Source organism: Chelonia mydas, chromosome 5 (assembly GCF_015237465.2).
Source record: "Chelonia mydas isolate rCheMyd1 chromosome 5, rCheMyd1.pri.v2, whole genome shotgun sequence".
NCBI lineage: Eukaryota > Metazoa > Chordata > Testudines > Cheloniidae > Chelonia > Chelonia mydas.
In genome coordinates, this window is record NC_051245.2 from 22655496 (window position 1) to 22675720 (window position 20225).

General features: G+C 37.6%; 1 protein-coding gene across 5 annotated transcripts in view; it reads right to left on the bottom strand.

The window, feature by feature from the left end:
- The window catches only part of ZFR (zinc finger RNA binding protein), a 57038-nt gene that overhangs the window by 2544 nt on the left and 34269 nt on the right, over positions 1-20225 (bottom strand). For 2 of the 5 annotated variants that reach the window (XM_037902613.2, XM_043547543.1), the window contains 13 exons: positions 19134-19325; positions 17654-17942; positions 16541-16737; positions 15859-15978; positions 15184-15329; positions 13938-14100; positions 12807-13012; positions 12367-12517; positions 10588-10729; positions 5408-5505; positions 4497-4592; positions 867-978; positions 632-729 (listed from right to left, as the gene is read on the bottom strand). In XM_037902613.2, the coding sequence (XP_037758541.1) occupies positions 632-729; positions 867-978; positions 4497-4592; positions 5408-5505; positions 10588-10729; positions 12367-12517; positions 12807-13012; positions 13938-14100; positions 15184-15329; positions 15859-15978; positions 16541-16737; positions 17654-17942; positions 19134-19325 (2010 nt within the window). Of the gene's footprint in view, positions 1-631; positions 730-866; positions 979-4496; positions 4593-5407; positions 5506-10587; positions 10730-12366; positions 12518-12806; positions 13013-13937; positions 14101-15183; positions 15330-15858; positions 15979-16540; positions 16738-17641; positions 17943-19133; positions 19326-20225 lie in introns of those variants that run through there. The other 3 variants (XM_037902612.2, XM_043547542.1, XR_005225909.2) reach the window with 2 other exon arrangements.

Below are 20225 nucleotides of genomic sequence, written 5' to 3' on the forward strand. Positions count from 1 at the left end.
CCAGTGGAGGCAGTTAACATTTTCTTCATAAACCACATGAAAAAAAAAGCTTATGCAAATTTATCTACAGTAATCCTTTTCAATCCAATATAGTTTTAAGTTTAAAAAGGTACAGTCATTTAGACTGATAAGATACAGACAACCATGAACATACTTGCAATTACAAAAGGATGGAACTACAGTAACCCTTTTCTTAATCTGGACAGCAGCAACAGCTAATCTTAAATCCACATCTTAGCTTATGACAAAGTACCCTTTGTGCCATAAAGCTGACTTAAAACTGCACCAAAGGTACAGTTGGAATACGTCCCTCACAAAGGAATCCCTGTCGGGCATAAAGCCACCATAAAGACTATCCTAATTTAGGAGCTAGTTTGATCCCCAGCGTAAGTGCCCTCAAGATCAGGAACAGCAAGGCATATTTATTGCCTGTTTCTAATAGGTGCACTGAGCAGTCTGTGAGAACACCTGAGTACTCAGCCCTTAAAGTGAGCATATATCTGTGCATTTACTCAAACTTGTGTTACATGACTCAATTTCCACCCACAAGTTTTACTACTGAAGGGGAAAGATCTTCAATATTTCAGCATACCGCCACCAAACTTGGCTATTTTATTATAATTTTCATTACCTGTGCACTCGAAGTAATATCCTCTCGTTGCTGGTCTGTCATTAAAGCAAGTGTATCATAAGGATCTTTTTCACAAGGATCCAAAAGGCCAGGACCACCTATAACAATACGGCTAGTTACCATTACTAGAGTCCACATATACTGATTATATATAGTAACTATAATATACATTTTAGCTGAGCTTATAAATACCCTTGACAAAATCTAAAATTTGTATCGAACAAGTGCAACCTGCCTTTAAGGATTATTCCTGAAGATATACACTCAAAAACTCTCCTCAGCGCATCCCCAGGGCTTTGTGGTCCAGAAGCACTGCTGATCGCTTTCTCTACTAGTAACTCCATAGCCTAAATCAAGAATAGAAAAAGAGACTATTTTACTAGGCTGCTTTAAAAAGAGAAACCATCACTACAATTCAACTCAGATCTTCTGGTATACACAGCTTAATAAGAAATTACACAAATAATATTGTGTCCAGTTGCAAAGTAAGGAAAAGTTAGACTACCAGACTTTTAGACAGCTGAATAGTGATACAACATTAGCCTAAGAGTAATAACCCCTATATTTAGGTAGTCTAGCACTTCCCATTAAAAAATTCTTATGACCTTTTTGGAGGTGCTCTAACACCTCCATCGTTTGCAGTAGGCCTTCGAAATTCAGCAGGGAGAACATCCTACGGTTAGAAAAGTACATTTTCTTTGACCCATGCAATTCTGTTCAGGCTGAGCTGAGATATAAATGGGGAGAAAAAAAATCACAAATTTCCCTTGTCATGTCTGTTGGCAACATGCCAAAACAGTCCCCTGAACATGAACATTCCAATCCAAGTCTGGCCCACATCACTGCCAAAGCAGCTCCAGTAATATAGACTGCACTGGGAATCCCAGGAGTGGACACACTCTTCAGGGAGACTGGGTGGGGAATGGTATGGGGGTGAAGAGAGCACAATCTGGGCCTGGCTCCCCCTCCCCTTCCCGTACTGAGATGGGAGGGTGAGAGAAGACAGAGAACAAGTGTGCGCGCACACTGGGCCAGACTTCCTTTGATCAACCCCTTCCATCCTGAGGGAGAATTTCCTAAGCTCAAATAGTTAGTCCTGTGGCTCAAGCTGTGCGAAAACTGGAAGTTCAGCGTTCAAACCCTACACCAGGTGACGCATGATATTGGGGATGATACAGCTACACATAAAATAATTTACCTTTTTTCTTTTAAAAGATTTGGAAATCCCATAACAAACCCCCCCATGCATAAAAAGAAACCCATTAAAAGATTATTATTATTATTTATTATTATTATTAATGTTACTAAGTTGAGCATTAGAAAATAAGTTTCAGAGTAGCAGTCATGTTAGTCTGTATCCGGAAAAAGGAGGACTTGTGGCACCTTAGAGACTAACAAATCTATTTGAGCATAAGCTTTCGTGAGATCATCGGATGTCTGATGAAGTGAGCTGTAGCTCACGAAAGCTTATGCTCAAATAAATTTGTTAGTCTCTAAGGTGCCACAAGTCCTCCTTTTTTTTATTAGAAAATAAGGCATTTGGGTTGCCTGTGCAGCCATAATTCTGCCACTTTGTTTACATTCATTCTGATAGTATGTGATCAGGTAATTAAAGACTTTTTCAGAGAATCCCTGCTTCGTTCAGTGCACAAGATGCACAGCAAGCAGGGAATGAATCACAGTCAAGTAATGAATTAGTCTGTAAGATTGCTACTTCATTTGTTCTAGCAGCTGGATAGTGTGTAGTAATCAAGGCAGGGGACTGCAAGAAGAGAAAGGATGATCTTGAGGTTGAGGCAGGTGAATTCAATTCTATTCCTGCTTCTATCACAGTCTTTCAATATAATGCTGCACAAATTACTTAAACCAACATTTTGCTACGAATTGTGTATTCCTCATTCCTGCTCTGCTCAACTTGAGATACCCGGGACTTGATATGCAGCTATGCGGAGCACTCACAGCTACACCAGAAGTCAATGGGTGCCGTGACTATTCAGCAGCTATAGAAATAAGACAGTGTGGTCTGAAATAACGAGGATAGGGTGGGAATCAGGAGTGTGTGTTCTAATCCTAGGTTTGCTACTGATTCACTATGTGGCCTCAGGCAAATCTTTGTGTCTCAGTTTCCCTATCTGTAAAATGGATGCTTCCCATCTTGCAGTATAGAAAAATTCATTAATGTTTGTGAGGCACTCACATACTCAGGTGATGAGTGCCCTAGAAAAGACTGAGGAAATAAATAATTCTGTATTCTTTGGAGGCTTTGGATGGTATCTGGTAAATAAGGGAGGGAGGGCCACTAACTGAATGGGGAGTACGAAAATATCAAACAGCTGCCTCATTCTCTGAGCACTGTCCATCCTATGAACCAAATCAAGTAGGGATCACATGGGAAAAAACAGTGTATAATCACTCAATAAATAATGCATCATAATGCATATGAACAATGGGGTAGAATTTGCAATGCATAAGTAACCTAAATACTGGCATTTCCTAAATTTTTGAATGCTTGATTTTTTGCAACCTAAAATGTTGTTTTGATGTAGTATTTTTTTCCTGTATGCAATGCATTATATAGCTTGTTCTGTAGAAAGAGAACTTACACCTAAATTCCTTGGGGTCACTAGGAAGTGTATATTAATGAAGAGTGTAGTAGTAAACTTCCTCCTCCCTCTGGCTCTCCACTCTGTTTTAAATATAGTTAAAGCCTCACTTTTATTTTCTTAGAAGAGGGAGTTCGAACCATAAATAATGAAACTCTAAATACCTTTTCTTTCTGCAGAAATGTGTAACTTTATGTTGAGGACTATGGTAACTATGAAGCTGATTCTAAGCCTGCTCAGGCTCCTATATCCCACACAGATGCAGCACGTGCATAGGGCCAACACAAATGGCATACGGAAGTTCCAGTTTAAGGGGTGTGTTTTGGGGGCACAGTCATAGTACCAATCTCTATGGTGACACTGCAGCCCAGAGGGCAGCCCAAGGAAAACAGTCAAAGTCAGAGCAGCCTCCAAGGTTCTCAGCTTCTACTAGGGACTGTATCAGCCCCTCAGCAGCCTGGAATCCTGATGGTTCAAGGAGGGCATCTTTGCCCTCTCCTCTTGAGCTACGCTTTGTGTGCTGGCTTTTTCAAGAGATGCTATGTTTAGTTTGCTCAAGTATTACTTTAAAGCCAAATAAGCCTTAATTAAAACATTTAACTCTTATACACTTTTTTCAGTTAAGCAGAAGTGATTTGGTAAATTCCTTCATAGCCCTCCTTCTATCTTAGAACTCACTTCTTGTCCAAACAGAAACTAGCAATGAAGTGGTTCGGACAATTTCCAACACGCTCCAGGTCAAAGATGGATCATCATATATCAGTACTCTGGTACCATATCTGGCAGCAGCCACAGATTTTAAGGAGAGTGGTAACAGAAGGGGTCCTTAGCAAGTAACTTTTACACAAAGTTTATTCTGCAGTGGTTATCCAGATACATTTGACAAATTATTTCAAACAAGTCTCAGGAAAGGCCAAGCAATTCAAAGTAAACAGAGATGAAAAATAATCATTCCTAACTTCTATACAAACTCTTAGAAGAGGAGAAAAAAGTAGTACTGAATTATTTGGTGGTATTTTTGTTCTGTAGGAGAAAATAAATTCTTTGGAAAAGATCTAACTTCAGAAATCACAGGATACCAGAAGTCTGGGTTCTTTTTAAAGATTTAAAAGAAAGTGTCCGCTGAGGGAAAACACAAAAAACTGATTCTTGGTATATGACTTTATTTAAAAAAAAAAAAAAAGTTGCACCAGCATTTTCTGACACTCTACTTGTAGCAACATGCTGCTGCCTTAAAGGGCATGCAAAAGAGGATTACTCACCCAGCTTGGGAAGTCAGACCAAGTTGGAACTCTCTGACAGAGGTCACGAAGAATACGTATGATAATCACACAGGACTGCAGACCATTAGCTCTAGCCTTGAGAGCAATACAAAATCAAGTTAATTAATCCCAGCACCTACAGAAAACAGGCCACAGGTTGAAAAGCTAAAACACCACTGTTCAATGGAAGCTCAGATATAGAATAGAAACAAGTCACTCTAAAATTGTGTTCATGAGCTGCCATTTACAGCAGTATTTTGTGCCAGGGTTAGTAAACTTAAGGTGGTAGAAGTCAAAGTGCACAGGTTATACAAGATTAATATTTCTTGATCCCCTGTACACTTTGACCTATTTTCATCGGTAACAATACATATATCTTTCTATATTAGAAATAAAAAGAATAAAGATCTAAAAAGTATGTATAGAGACTGAAAGGTCAAAGGAATCTGTTTGGTTTCTTTGTTGTGCCTTTGCCAGAGTGCAAAGTCACTAAACCAAACAGTTATTTCTCACCTTTCATTCCCTACACTTAATGCACTTCAAGAAATAGGAAAAAAAGTCTTAAATCTAAACACAAAGCTTTAAACACATATTCCATTATTTAAAGCAAAGTTACTCTGCAGCCTTATGGAATATATTACAAATACACACAGCATATGATCACCCAAAGCGAGTCAAGCTTTCAACATCGCCTTCTCAATGACCAGAAAAAAAGTTTATGTCAGATCAGCAACAACTGCATAAAGCAGTTCTTCCATACGGAGCTTTCTATGATAACATTTTTCTGTTCATTTAATTTAAAGTATTATTACCATGGGCAACCTTGAGTGTTTTCACAGTTAAACATTTATATTGCAACTGAACTAATCTCTCATAAGGCTACAAGAAGAAAGTAAAATGATGTTCCGAACCTGGAACCACTTAGCGTGGCGTAGAGCAGCCAGAGCGTCAAGGCATTTTTGCCTGTCCAAGACGTCCGGTGGGTCTTTCACCATACCCGAGGTTACATCTAAAATGGATTGAATTGGCAAAATGCAGTGAGGAATGGGTGTTTGACCAGGTGAGCAAGACACTTCCTTAAAGTAGCTTCAATGTCACACGTGCCATTTAGAGTTTAAACCCCATCCAACATATCAATAAAATCCCTTTAATTGGGATTAGAATATAACCCAGTATAAAGATCAAGAGCGTAATACAATTTAGCCCTCAATCTAATTTTTCAGTGTACTGCAGATTATGCAGTAGTTTGCAGTTATTCATACAAGCTAACTCTGTAAAAATAGATTTCCCCTAAAATTAAATATTGAAGGAAGGATGGTTGGACACAGTGCACCAGCACAGAGAACACAGACAGAAGGAACACAAAAATCCACTTTAATGGAGTAGAATTCACAACAAACTGAGTTTGCTGAACTTAAATGATCTCATGTTACTCTGGACCTACTCCTAATAAAGAGGGGCAAGTATAACAAATAAGCTCTGGAAGCACAAAGAATCTGGTGATGATATAATTAAAATTTAAATTATAGTGCAAATTATTTTGCTTTAATGTGATGGAAAGAACGTGAAATACTCTCTACAATTCCAATCAGCTGAATTACTTTCTACTATAATTTCTCTAATTTCTCTAGCTTCTGCATCTCCATGGTGCGTGTGTGCACACAGTCCAATTTCATCTAAGAAATATTAACAAACAGCTGAAAAAGGCGTATCTTGGTTAAGTCTACGAAGGAGAAAAAAGAGAGAAGAGAAGAAGTAGAAGCAGAGTCAGATTATTTGGAAGATAAAAGAAACAACAGATCTTGTGCATTTAAGTGTTCAAGAAACAGGGTTTTGACCAAGTTACGTTGAACGTGACTACCTAATGAGAGACCAAAAGGTACAATAAGCTTTTCAAATTGGTTGTCTCAACAAAATAGGCAACACCGAGTGGTTCCGAAAGGTAGCTTCTAGCTGGCTAATGGTGCACCAATAGTGTAACTCAATGATTAGTTTTATAACGTCTTTAGCTTATTATATATGAAAATGGCCTTCGCGATGAGTAACAAAATATGTGATATAGCAGAGGACGACTAATTAAACAACACTCCATCTGGCTCATTCAGAAGAGTGGCAACATACTAAAAACAGTCTGGTGTTGGAAAACGTGACATGAGCAAGTTAGAGCACCAAACAAAAAAAAGTGATGACGTTCACTATAACACTCATGAAGCATATTGACTTGAAAAAGATTTAAAAGGGAAAACTTCAAGGCAGCTGTCAAAGTATAAATGAAGGAAACAAGTCAATAGGCTTTTAGGATGCACCCACAGTTAAAAAGCATACAAATCAAAAAGGATACTTTAACTCTCCAATATAATTACTAAAAATTTAATGTAGAATACTGTTTGGATTTGGTCTCCTTTTCATTGGAAAATTTATTTTGCTCTGCACCAGGTGAAATAAGAAGCTACAATGATTCCACATTAAGAATTTTTGTTGGGGAAAATTTAGATACAATCTGACAAATATACTCAAAACTGAGTACTTGATAAGGTGGAATGAGGACCCATTCAAACTGATGAAGGGTTCGAAGAGTAAGTGAAGACATTAAAAGTAAAATTATTTCAGTCAAGAATAGTAAACCTACAGAAAAAAGTTGTCAAGTAAGGCAATCTAAGAAAGGAGCATAACATGAGTATTAGAGACAATGAATACATTTAGAGAAAAACCCATTGTAGAAAAGCAAGGGGAGCTTGAGAAATTAACACAAACTTATGGGTTATTGGGTCAACTTGCCTGTGTGTGTCAGTCAATTATCTACATTCTTATAACACAAATGTGCAAATAGGTGACAGTGTGCAATCTTTCAGCATAATAATATACTATATAACTTGAAACTGCAATTACTCAGTTTCTAGCATGGAAACACTTTGGAAATAATTCTATCATGAAATATTTACATTTTAATGCACAGTAGACAATTTATTTTGTGCTGGAACCATGGATCTGAAATATGCCATGTGCCATTAATAATGGAGACTGCATGAATAACCTTGAAACTTAAAGCTATTGTGGAAGTCAGAAGATGCCAAGGCATCTATTGCAACTGAGAATAAATTTTGGCTGAAAATATACTAAGAGACATTCTTGTAAAATGTCATCTGTGGATTTTTGCACCTGTTTGACGTTTCAAGTGGATTAACCCCTTAAAGACTATAGTAATTAGACTCCTAGCCTACCACCCTGTTAACCTAAAACAAAAGCTATGTTAATTTATAAAAACAAGTACAAATTCTTACCCTATGTAACTATATTCTATAAATAACCTAAACATAAGGGGTTAATCTTTGGTTAGAAGACATGCTGTGTCCACACTATTTCCTCATTAAAAGTTAACAGGTATATCAATTTCAGTAAATTCCACTATGTGAAATATGTGTTACCCAGTCAACTATTTCAAAACTAGTGTGAACACTGCTTAATTCTAGAAGAGAGACAAAGACAAAAAGAAAAAACACAAAGTAACAGTAAATGCTAGGACTATGCAACCAAAGCCTATCCTTTGTGCAGTATGGCAGGTGTGACACTGAGCTTTAGAAAACCTTGGTCAAAAATCCTTCCAATGTCTTGGCAGCAACCCCTGACAGGATTCAACTCCCTCTGCTAGAAGGCTTTGGACCGGGACTGATAAGCTAAGGATTAAAAAAAAAAATCACACATACACACACATATATAATATACTTTGTTTGCTGAGAGAAAGATTCCACAGCAAGGGTTAGAGCATTTTGAACTTATCAGATTCAAAGTCAATTCAGGGAAATGCTGGATAACTGTCAAATGCACAATAATGTATAGCACAATTGCCGTGCGGTTAACAGTTTTATTTGTAAAATAATTCGTTTTATTTTTTATCCTTTTGTCATTTAATGGGATTATTATTACACACTAAATATGATTTTACTTCACATGCAAGTCACAGTCTCATCTTTAATCAAACTCTTCCGGCAAAGCCTTCGTTATCACCTAAACTAGCTCCCCCAAAGCCAGCAAAAGACTTTAAACCATTTTAAGACACAGAGCATTAGGAGCTGCAGTAAGAGAAAAAACACACACTGTTATTCTGCAGCAAATAAGCAGCAATCTTCGTAATAAGACCTGGTTTATTGCAATTATCTGCAGTTTAATATTCTGCATTTTCTTCTAGTTTCACAAGTGAACTTTTCCGCACATCCATTTTACACTGCTCAGTGTCTTGAAGCGAAATCTGTTTACCTCTTGTTTGATTTTGCTTCTCTAAAGGCAATACCATCAACTCAGCAGGTGACTCAAACTCAGAATGGCAATTCTAGCTCAAGTCTGGGTCAGACAAAAATATAGTTTTGTTTCCTTTGGGGAGGGGGGGGAGGAGGGAGGGCATAAAGTATCAATGCACTGAAAAACATCTGTGATTTATTTTTATTATAGTATAAAATTCTAACGGCCACAAACCAAATTTACTGTAGTTTAGAACTGCAGTGTGGACTAACTGCAGTTTTCCACAAACCAATTTTACTGTAGTTTAGAACTGCAGTGTGGACTAACTGTAGTTTTCCACAGTACATTAAGGAATAAAGATAATGGTTAAAATGAATCTAATTTCAAAGCACCTATAATCAAACCTACAACGGTGACTGCTTTTTTTTTTTTTTAAACCAATTGTTAACAAGGTGAAATGCTTTGCATGATTCAGAGCAGGTGAACCAAGTATCACATTTCCGGCATAATTTCAATTGCCAAAAACGAGACGAGAAATGGCTGGGTATGATGTAATAATATTTGAACAAAGCATGTATAGTTGGAGATATACACACAGTTCATTAATTGTGTACAGCACACTACTAAAGATTAAAAATAGAAGTCATCCAATCCAGAGAACACATATTCCAGCTTTGTTTTCTGGTGTAGGGAGCAGCTCTGACAACAAAGCTTGATTATAAATTCTCTAATTTCAAAAATATCTAACATAAAACTGTTGCGATGAAATAAAAGAATTCTATTATTTTAATTAACTATATATATCTATGTATATAGAGATATATATATGTATATACACATGCACACATATACATACACACATACACTTTTTTTTCCAACCTGCATCATAAAAAAGTGTTAATACAGACAAATTGCCTGCTTGTAGGTTCATATTCAACAACAGACCCTGGTTTGTTATGATCTCTTTGACTACGAAAACACAGGATGAAAGGAAACAAAGTTAATTTTATCTGACCCATAGAACAATAGAACCAACCTATTGCAGACATTAATCATGCTTGTTGGCTAAAAAGCTTTTGGAGCCTTGAAAATGTTACAGAACAGACCCTAAAGCAACACTGCTGGCACCAGTGAGATTGCACATTCACAAATATAAATCGGTTTTAAGAGTGCCAACCGACTTCTACTTTAACTCAGTGACCAAACCATTTCTTATTACTGTACTACTCTGTGTACGCTATTTGGGTAAAATACTCAGATCTTAATACCAGAAGCCTGTATATTTAACAAAAGCACTCCAGTCCAAAAACCAACCTCAGACAGCTGGAAAAATTCACATCTTCTTCCAGCAAAGCTACAAGCACTATGAACATCAAAATCACGTGTGTATATTATATGCAGCAATGCCATTTGAAAGATTAAGTGGTGGCAAGACAGATCCAGTTTCAAAACCAGAATGTAAAGATATAAAGATTTAGTTTTCTAATATGCTGCAAAATCTCTTAGGGCAGGCTTGTAACCACTTGCCGTAAAACATTTAGTTTTCCAAATAACTGAATTTTGTAAGGGAAGGAAGGAGAGAAAGACACACAATTTAGTAACTTTTCCAGAAAGCTGAGGCTGGACATTAAGTTAGGGGGGAAAAGATCATTTTTTGAACTAAATAAATGCATCATATAAGCCTTTAATTTTAGTAAATGTTCTCTAGCAAGACTGGTTGTTGAAGTAGGGTTTCAATCAAATACGTATATTATGCCAGCATGTTGCCTTCCAGGACTTAATGTCATCTTAAACAGACTAGATAAATGTACAAAAACTGGTAATATAGAGGTAACATCTTTAACAACTTTCCAACCTCCATCCCTCATGTTCTCCTCCCGAATGATTGGAGATGTCAATGTGATAGTAACTTGCATTTTGGGTTCCACACATGAATTCAAAATTATCGCTGCTTCTGGTACTGCACACTTTATTTCATACTTCTCAGGACTTATTACCTAAATAATGAAAAAATCGGAAGCAATTGCACTTTTAGCACTTACAAAAAAAAAACAGAGGGGGAGAAAACATTCATTCTCAGAGAGCCACAGAACTACAATATAACAATGGTGTCTGCTCAATACGTAATTATATGGTTTTAATCATAGAGTTAAAAAAAAATAATATGGACTGCCACACAGTTTATCAGAGACTGTAACTAAAAACATGTAGCAGTTACCCCAAAAGCTTTTTTTGAAAACACCACACTGAGAAAATTCATGCACAAAATATATTAAAATAAGGGGTCAGATTCTCAGCAGTTTTAAAGTTAAATAAACAGCCTTAAACCCAGTTTAACTAATCAATGGAGGATTCCCCTGGTTTGGAGAAATCTTTAGATGGCACAGGGCTAAAGTAGTGATTCTTATGCTATAACCCCTTTGAGTGCAGGTAAACTGCTACATTTACTTTATTAATGGTTGCTGGAGTGGCTGCCGGGGGCAGTTAACAGCCCATGCAATAACTTAAAGAGTATTAGGCTATTCTAAGTCGTTCCTTATGATCAGAGTTACTGGCTCCTAGTGACCCAAGGAAAAGCTGTCAACACTGTCCTCCCCTCTTCCACAAGCTGCACAGACAAATGGCTGGTCTCAAGGACCTGGCCCAAGGTTTGCACATTTTGCTTATAGCAACAAAAGCAAACAAAAAAATTCAGTGAAAGTTAGTTATTTCTCAATTCATCCATTGTGCCAGCACATTATCTTGTAATATTATCCTCTGTCAAGTGACATCAGAACAGAGAACAATGTTGCAAACCTTCTATGATTCCATAATATACACAGACTTTTTGGAGTAGGTGAGAGATAGAACTATGGTCTTAAGTATGAATTTTTCATTATTTGGGGATTTATGGCAGACGTTTTACTTCACATTCAGTGCTATGTATGTGTGTGCAATCTTAGAGTGAGTAATGAGGTAGGTGTCTTTTTTTTAAGGTATTGGAAAAAGATGCACAAGATAGGTTAAGCTTTAGTAATTTAATTCTGGAACTGTGGATCATTTTCACACACAGATCTTGTTCTGTAACTTCAATATAAAAATCTGTAATAAGTGAGGAGTGCATTAGTAATTGATAACTGTATTGCTATTTATAATCTCCATCCAAGTAAACCACCTACGACTGTTACCATGTATGTATATTACTTGTCTACATGCATCCGACGAAGTGGGTATTCACCCACGAAAGCTTATGCTCCAATACGTCTGTTAGTCTATAAGGTGCCACAGGACTCTTTGCAACTTCTGTCTTTGGCACCGATGATAGTTGTTTGGGCAAAAGTGGATTCTTACACCAACCTCTGTCTCCACATATAAAGGGAAGGAGAGATTACTACATCTATGTACTGGCACCTCCTGTGAGGAGCAGAACAATCATTTCCGCTCTTGTGAAATGGACCCCACTTCTTGCTTACCCATACAATGGGTTGGAAAGACACCTTTCAGGGGCACTGAATTCACATACAAATACTGGGAAAATGCTACACAACTTCTTAATGCCCCTGCTGTAAAACTGGGGTACAGTCAGCTCTACAAATCATTTGACTCCAGAAAACGTTCTTTATGGCATCTTCTCAAAAATCCAAATCCAACTTACTGCAAGTTGTTTGGGAAGACTTTCTGCAATACGACTGAGTAATGCCTTTGAAGGCTTCTCAGCACACAGCAAAACAAGGTTGACATTTCGGTCTCCACGGAGAAGCAAGCCTTTAGCCAAAACTCCTACCCGTAAAACTCCTTTCAAAGCTCTGTGGGGAAGTGAAGTTATGGTTACAAGAGATGCTTCAAATCGTATTAATCATTTATGAACAACTCTGAAGATACAAAAAAAGGGTAAAGTAAAACACAGCACTCCATCCCTCATGTTCTCCTCCCGAATGATAGGAGATGTCAATGTGATAGTACCATCGTGATGCATGCTGTCAGAACCTAGAGAGAACAGAATCTGAGGAGGCACTAAAAAAAATTTAAAGGGAGAAACATGGGATGACTTTTTCCTCCTCAGCACAAAATTTTTAAAACTGAAGACAGACATACCTGTCTTTACTGCCATCTTTCTTATCATCTCCCTCTTTGCCCTTAGTTTTTTCATTGTCAGTCATGTTGTCAGACACTAGTTTCAGAGCACGCTCAGTGATGGAAACTATTTTTTGTACTGCCTGAAGTTCCTCCTCAGTTGGATAAATGGCTGCATGTTTGGTCATTACATAACGGTCATCAGATGAGTCTGGACGACGCAGAGGCTACATTGAGAAAAATGTTATGGTAACTGTACTTGAATTTTTAAAATACAAGTTCTAGCAAGAAAACTTTACTAGAAACAAAAACCAGTAAGAGTGCTAAGTGACAGCATCATATTTGTATATAAAACCTGACAATTTAAAAGTAACAAAAACTAAAAGTTAATGACACAGTAACTTTAAGACTTCTCAGGTAAACACGCATATAACCAAATATAAGAAAGGTTGGAAGGATTTGATTTTTATTGGTAAATGCAGATAAACACTGAACACCCCCCTCCCCCGATGAAAAAAAACCAGCTCCATCCATTCTAAATTTGCAGCTCGGCAAAGAAAGAAAAGTCTGCGTCAGAACTTAGTAGAGTTTAAGGATATTGACTTTATATATCTGGAAACGTGACAATTTGTGTTTTAACCATTAAAAAGCTTCTTGAATTCCACTGCCTACTCTTAAAAATAAAATTCTGTCAACTCTACATATAAGGAAACGCATTGTTTATCAAAATCTAACCTTAACTTTTATCCTCTTTCTTCTTAATATAATTTTTTGTCGTCTTACTGTTAACTGGGAAATAGATATTTATTAATCAATGAAAATTTTTTGGGTATTTATTCCTGTTTCTTCAAAATAATATCGCATATGACTTAACTCATGGTAAATTTATGCAGGTAGACTTGCACATGAAGCTGTTCAACATGTATCTTTAACGTGCTCTTATATTGACACTTAATCCAGCAGGACTCTCAGACAGATCCTTATACCTGTAGAGTCCCACTGTGGTTTTTTCACATTTCCAAGCACTTTATTAGAGAATAAACTTGAAACAGATTAATGTAGTAATACAGACGGCTAAGATCAAATATACCCAAGAACTATGCCTGATTTAAGAGACTTCAACTTTTAAATTTTTCAATTTAAGAAACTTACAGCTGGTCCCTGGGGCTGAGGAGGCATTCCTGGTCTGACACCTAGCAAGCCTAGAGGTCCTGGAGGACCATGAGGATATCCTCCATCAGGTATTCGGCGACGGTCATCCCAATGATGCTGCTCCTCCTCCATCCTCCTCCAGTACATGTCCTCCTCATAGCGTCTGAATTGTATGAATCAAAGTATGTTCTTTACATAGCAAAGAGCCATTTTCAATTGTTCTAAAAAATTATTTGGTACTATTCACTAGCTCATCTTTAGTAGTCATGACCTTGGGAGCTCCAAAGGATAAGTAAAAAGGGATAGTAGCACTAGAAGCAACCCCTACTCTTAAATACAAACAGTTTTAAACTGACCCATATTCCTCAGATGGATCAAATAACAAATGCTCAGAGTTGTACGATGGCCTGATTGAAGACAAAAGGGTTTAGAGTCCTCAACATGAGCATTCATCAGGAGGTAATTAAATAGGATGGAACCAGTGTTCCCTCTAATTTTTCCCACCCACATGCAGAATGGATTTTGCTATCTGCATCAATATGGAGGTGATGTGTGACACATTACCTCCATATTGGTACACATAACAAAATTAACGTGAAGGGGTGTGGCCGAGAGATTCACAGTGCAGGGACTCAGTGTTGGGGCAGAGGGTTGAGGATGAGGGGTTTGGGGTGCAGGCTACCCCGGGGCTATGGCGGGGAGAGAGGACTCCACCAAGGTCTCTCTCCCCACAGCAGTACCTGGGCTGGGAAGGAGTGGCACCTCGCTCCACTGCAGCAGCTCCAGCAGGGCTGGGCTGGGCAAGGAGCTCCTTGCTCCACTGTGGCAACTCCGGTGGCACTGGGCTGGAAAGGGCTCCTCTCCCCAGGCCCGGCAGCTCCAGCGGGGTCAGGGGAGGGGCTCCGCTCCCCAGCTGCGGCAGTCTAGCAGGTGCACATAAAATTCATGTGGTGATGTGGGGCCAAGGGGTTCAGAGTGCGGAAGGGGGCTCAGGACTGGGCAGAGGGTTGGGTTGCAGGGGGATATGGGCTCTGGCTGGGAGTGCGGGCTCTGGGGTGGGGCAGAGGTTTGGGGTGTGGGTCTGGGCTCCTCTCCCTGGCAGCTCCTGAGGGAATGGGACGGGCCAGGGGACCTGCACAGCCCTAAATAGCCTGCTGTGCGGCCGCGCAGCTTACAGGGAACCTAGGATGGAACCCTCTTCAGGTGACCTCACTGCAGCTTTTGTTCAACTCATTAGACACGTTACCTCATTTCCATCCGCCAACGTTCCTCCTCTTCTCGTCTTCTCCAATATTCTTCTTTCTGCATCTGCTTTCTCATCTTCTCCTCTTGAATTTTTCTTGCTCGGATACTGGGTTTTACTTCTACTTGCAAATCTGGATTTACTTTTTTCTAATGTTTCAGAGATACAAAGAAATGCTGGTTTTACTTTTCATTTCACCCTGGTTTTAGGAAATATACTCTTTATAGTATTTTTCTACCATGTCAAACAGTAGTTTAGAACACAAGGTTTTTGTTTCACTCTTCCCATCACCCCAAGTAAGTGAATTTAAAGAAAAGTGTTCTGTAAAATGTAGTCTGATGCTAATCCTGTGCTATTGCTAATTCATAGTAAAAAACATGCAAGGACCTACCATAACTTTAATTACTATATCCTATGTGTTCATGTTTCCAAACACTCAAATACAGTGTTGCTTAACATTTTCATTAAAAAAAAAAAAAAAACACACACAGCACATATCACTTCTTTAAGCCACCTGTATCATCTTAAAACACACACCAAGAAAGATAAATGCAATATTTTCCCACCCTTTTACACACCATTTGGGCATGGTAACCACTAACCTTGAATTTGAGTAACAAGTTACTACAATTTAGGTCTTGTAAAGTTTAAACTACTGTCAGCAGTATATCAACTAACTTTATATTGAAGCCTGTGCCGCCTTCCTTTTAGATGCATTTCCTTGGCATTAGGATCGTTAAAGCTGCACTCACAAAGTTTGCAGTGAAAGCGGATCACCTTCCCTTCATCGTTCCGTACCTTGGAAATAAAATAATGTTGTATTAGATTTTTTGGATATTTAAACCTCCCCCATAATTTACCTTTTCTACAAATTAACCTAATTTTACAAGAATCTTAATTGTATCCTACACAAAACATGTTCACGTATTTACATACATATATTTTAGTAAGCACTTTAAAAGAGGTATTGTCAAGAAAAGAATTGTCAATCATGATCAGATTCCCATTGTGTTAAGTACTGTACAAAGAGGCACACGTGATTCATACCCAGAAGAGCTTATACTCTTAAAAATATAGTTTTATTAACTCCTTAGATTCAAACAAATACTTAAAAAAAAAAAAAGAGTGGAAAACCTTTTTTAGTATATTCAACTTAAACCCTGGATTCTACAAAACTTATGTACACATGCTTACCAGAATGCACTGTGAACAGTTCCATTGACTTTGAAGGTTCTGCTCACAAAGTGAGAATTTAAGCACATGCATAAGTCTTTGCAGGATCAGAGTCTTGCTTTATAATTCTGATGGACACATTTATTTAAATCAAACAAGTATACTAAGAGGATTTTCAGATTAATACCTCCTCCACATAGTCATGGCCTACTGGCTGGACATCACTCTGCAAAGCAGCAAGAGTTGTTGGAGTCACTGGTTCTGATGCTGTATCTGGTTTTACTTCCTGGGTCTGTACAACAGCAACCAAAGGAGTAGTCTTAACATTTTCAACAGCTTTCATATCTTCCTGTTTACTTCCTGTTGTCTGTAGCTTATTACCACCTAAAATCAAAGTTTAAAATGAATTGTTAATTTTGGTAGAATGACTATATACTTACAGAATATGTACAAATTAAAGAGATTTCATTTGCAAATGGCAAGATTTTGGCCAGAGTGCCTCCATTTTTTCAATTATTTTAAGAATAAATTTAAACACCATAAACATACAATTAAACAGAGAACATTGTAAAAATTCAGCTATAATCAACGTTTAGGGTGAGTTGTTTTTAATTTTTCTTAAATAATTTAATGGTACTCAAATTTTTAAAACTCTGTTGACCAAAGTTCTCCATTTTTGCAGTAAAGACTTAGTAGGCATGTGCAATTTAGACTTCTATTAAATCTAGCTTAGCGTTCTGCAAGCACAAGGCAAGACTGAAAGGGAGCAACCAAAGAAACAACGAGGAATCCGATGGCACCTTAAAGGCTAACATATTTATTTAGGCATAAGCTTTCACTTCTTCAGATGCATGGAGTCCACGCATAAATAAATAAATAAATAAATTCCACCAGACTCCTTGTTGTTTTTGTGGATACAGACTAACACAACTACCCCTCTGATACTTGCAACCAAAGAAAGGTATTCAGATGAGCAATCTTTTTGCTTTCAGAAGTAACCCACTGTAGAACTGCTTTCATAAGACATTTTTTGCTAACAAGATCAAAAAACAGAAAGCGTACCAGAACTGCATGTTTGTATCAAATAAAACACTAGCCCTCCAATGCTGCCAACACTTATGCACTTGACTTCAAGGGGACTACTCTATGTGGACAAAGTTAACATGGATAACTCGCATGCATAAAGTTATGCATATGCATAGGTGTTTGCAGCAATGACATCGTACAGACTAGATACATATAGATTTTAAATCCTTATAATAGGTTAGGTTTCAAAATGAAGACTGACTTCTGTACTTGCCAACAAAGTTTATTTTCGGTGTAGATATTTTCTTTACAGGTATATTAGCAGCAACTACGGACACTTTGTTGTTGGATGCTGCGTTAATTGGCGTGCTTGCTGTGGGAGTAAGAATTTTCACTGCAGAAGATGTAATGGAGGAGTTCACAGTGCTGCTGCTAGTTGCAATATTTGAAGCAGAGGCAGTCTGTTTGGAAGCAGATGCAGATGTTGAGGAAGTAGACTGGGTAACAACGTTTGGTTCAGTTGAAGGAATGGGCTTGCCAAGTTTTGTGTGCAACTTAACCACCTAGAACCAAAAAATAAAAAAATAAAAAAATTAATAGGCTCATTAAAAAACATGAACCACTTGGTTTACATTAAAAAAAGTAACATGGCTACTATCCTTAAAAAGTTGATCTGCATGTGGGGGAAAAAAAAAATGAACTTGTGTCCATTTTTGTTTCTTTAATGATTTATAAATACAAAGTTTCAGACCTCTAAACTTTTCTCTGCTTGCTTTTTAGATTAGAAATACAGGTCTTATCTATCCCAGAAAAACTCCACTATAACTGAACAACTAGTGAAAACATGACATCATCAGAGTCAAGAGTCAAAAAAAAGCCAAGAAACAGATGGTGGAGTGATTTTTAGTCAAATTGTTTTATATTTCATGTGTTCTCTCCCACCCTCCACGCCCCTTGGTGGGGAGCTTACTAAACTATTTTAACTACTATGACTGAGGAACACGTTGGAGAACAGATGTCTTTATTAAAGATTCAATAACTCTGCGCCATCATTGGAAGTGCGAGATTCCACAACACAGACAGAGACTGAATGAGCAATAACAGGTCTTTCAGCAAAACCAGGGAAGACCCAGATGACATTCCTGGTATTATACACAGTAAAAAACAAGCAGAAAAACAAGTATTCAGGTTTCCTTTATATATCATATAAAGTCCTTTGCAGGATACCTTTAAAATACAATTAAATTTCAGTTTTCTGATAATAGGATTTATAAGAAATATTGACAGACTCCAAAAAAGAATCATTTAGTGCTCAATAATAAAAGGTACAATATGGGAAGAGAGGGTGGAGAAGGGGATAAAAACGGTGGATTAATCTTAGAAATTTGACAACTACAGCAGAACCTCAAAGTTACAAACACCAGTGTTATGAACGGACTAGTCAACCACACACATCACTTGGAACTGGAAGTATGCGATCAGGCAGCAGCAAAGCAAAAAAAATAAAAAGCAAATCCAGTAAATACTGTGTTAAACGTAAACTACTAAAATAATAAAGGGAAAGTTTAAAAAAAACTGACTAGGTAAGAAAACTGTTTCTGTGCTTGTTTCATTTAAATTAAGATGGTTAAAAGCAGCATTTTTCTTCTGCATAGTAAAGTTTCAAAACTGTATTAAATCAATGTTCAGTTGTAAACTTGTGAAAGAACCACCATAATGGTTTGTTCAGAGTTACAAACAACTTCCATTCCTACCTTCTGATGTTTAGCTCCACGAATATGGGCAGCATATGCATCTGCTCCTGTACAAGACACATCACAGAGCTCACAGCGCAACTGATTCTGAGTTCCACGAGCAGAAGTACTGCTGTTGCTAGTGTTCTGAGACGCTTTTAACGCCGCTTCTTTCTTTTTGTGTTTCTGGCCTTCCAAATGTTCTTTATAAGTCTATTTAAAAATGCAGTGAAAAAGCATACATCCTCAATACATTATTTTTACTCCATTAATTACGTCAGTCATCGGATGCTATAAAATATACAATAGGTTATAAGCTAGAAATAATCAACACTTAAATTTTGCTAGGGAACATATTTCCTATACACAGCACTGCCATTTTATTGTGCGTGTGCTTTGAGGCATAAGCCATGCTGGCAGGGACCAGGAAACTATTTTCCTTTCATGATATACAGAACTCCATAGCTGGCAAAAAGCAGTAACGACTTTTTTCATCTTCCTACTTTCCAAATCATCAAGTATTGGTCAATGCCAAGTGACAGATGTTAACCATCAAGTGATCTTATCCAGTAGGCTGTACCCAAGTCCCACGTGATTTAGAGCGCCCCAAAAAACTCAGTAATTCAGAAGGAGATACTGCTTAAATATATCAGGGCGCAAAGTAAAACCTTTAAAATTGAGAGTGTCCTTGTGTGGGAAGGGGCAGTCCAAGTGCGAGAAGTAGTAGAAAAAAATGACAGTTTTTTAACATGACATGCAGAACAACAAATATTCTAAACAAGTGTGTAAAAAACTCTCATGTTCTTTGCTGTCTTAATATGAATGACCTGACAAGATAGTACTACATTCAGCCATTTCAAAACTAGAACGGAGTGCTAGAAGGACAAACAGAATACTACAAAGTAGAATATTTTTCAAGGAGAAATTTCATAAAAGCTTAAATTCTCAAGGGTCTATGCATCTGAGAAGGGAGTTTTCCCCAGGAAATTTGCTACTGAGCAGAATAGCGCTTCAAATAGAGAATGTTAACTTTTAGCGTGGGAAATAAAATTCAGCTGTTCACAGAGCACAAACATCAGTATTTCCTTTTCATAGGGGTACACATTTTCAAAC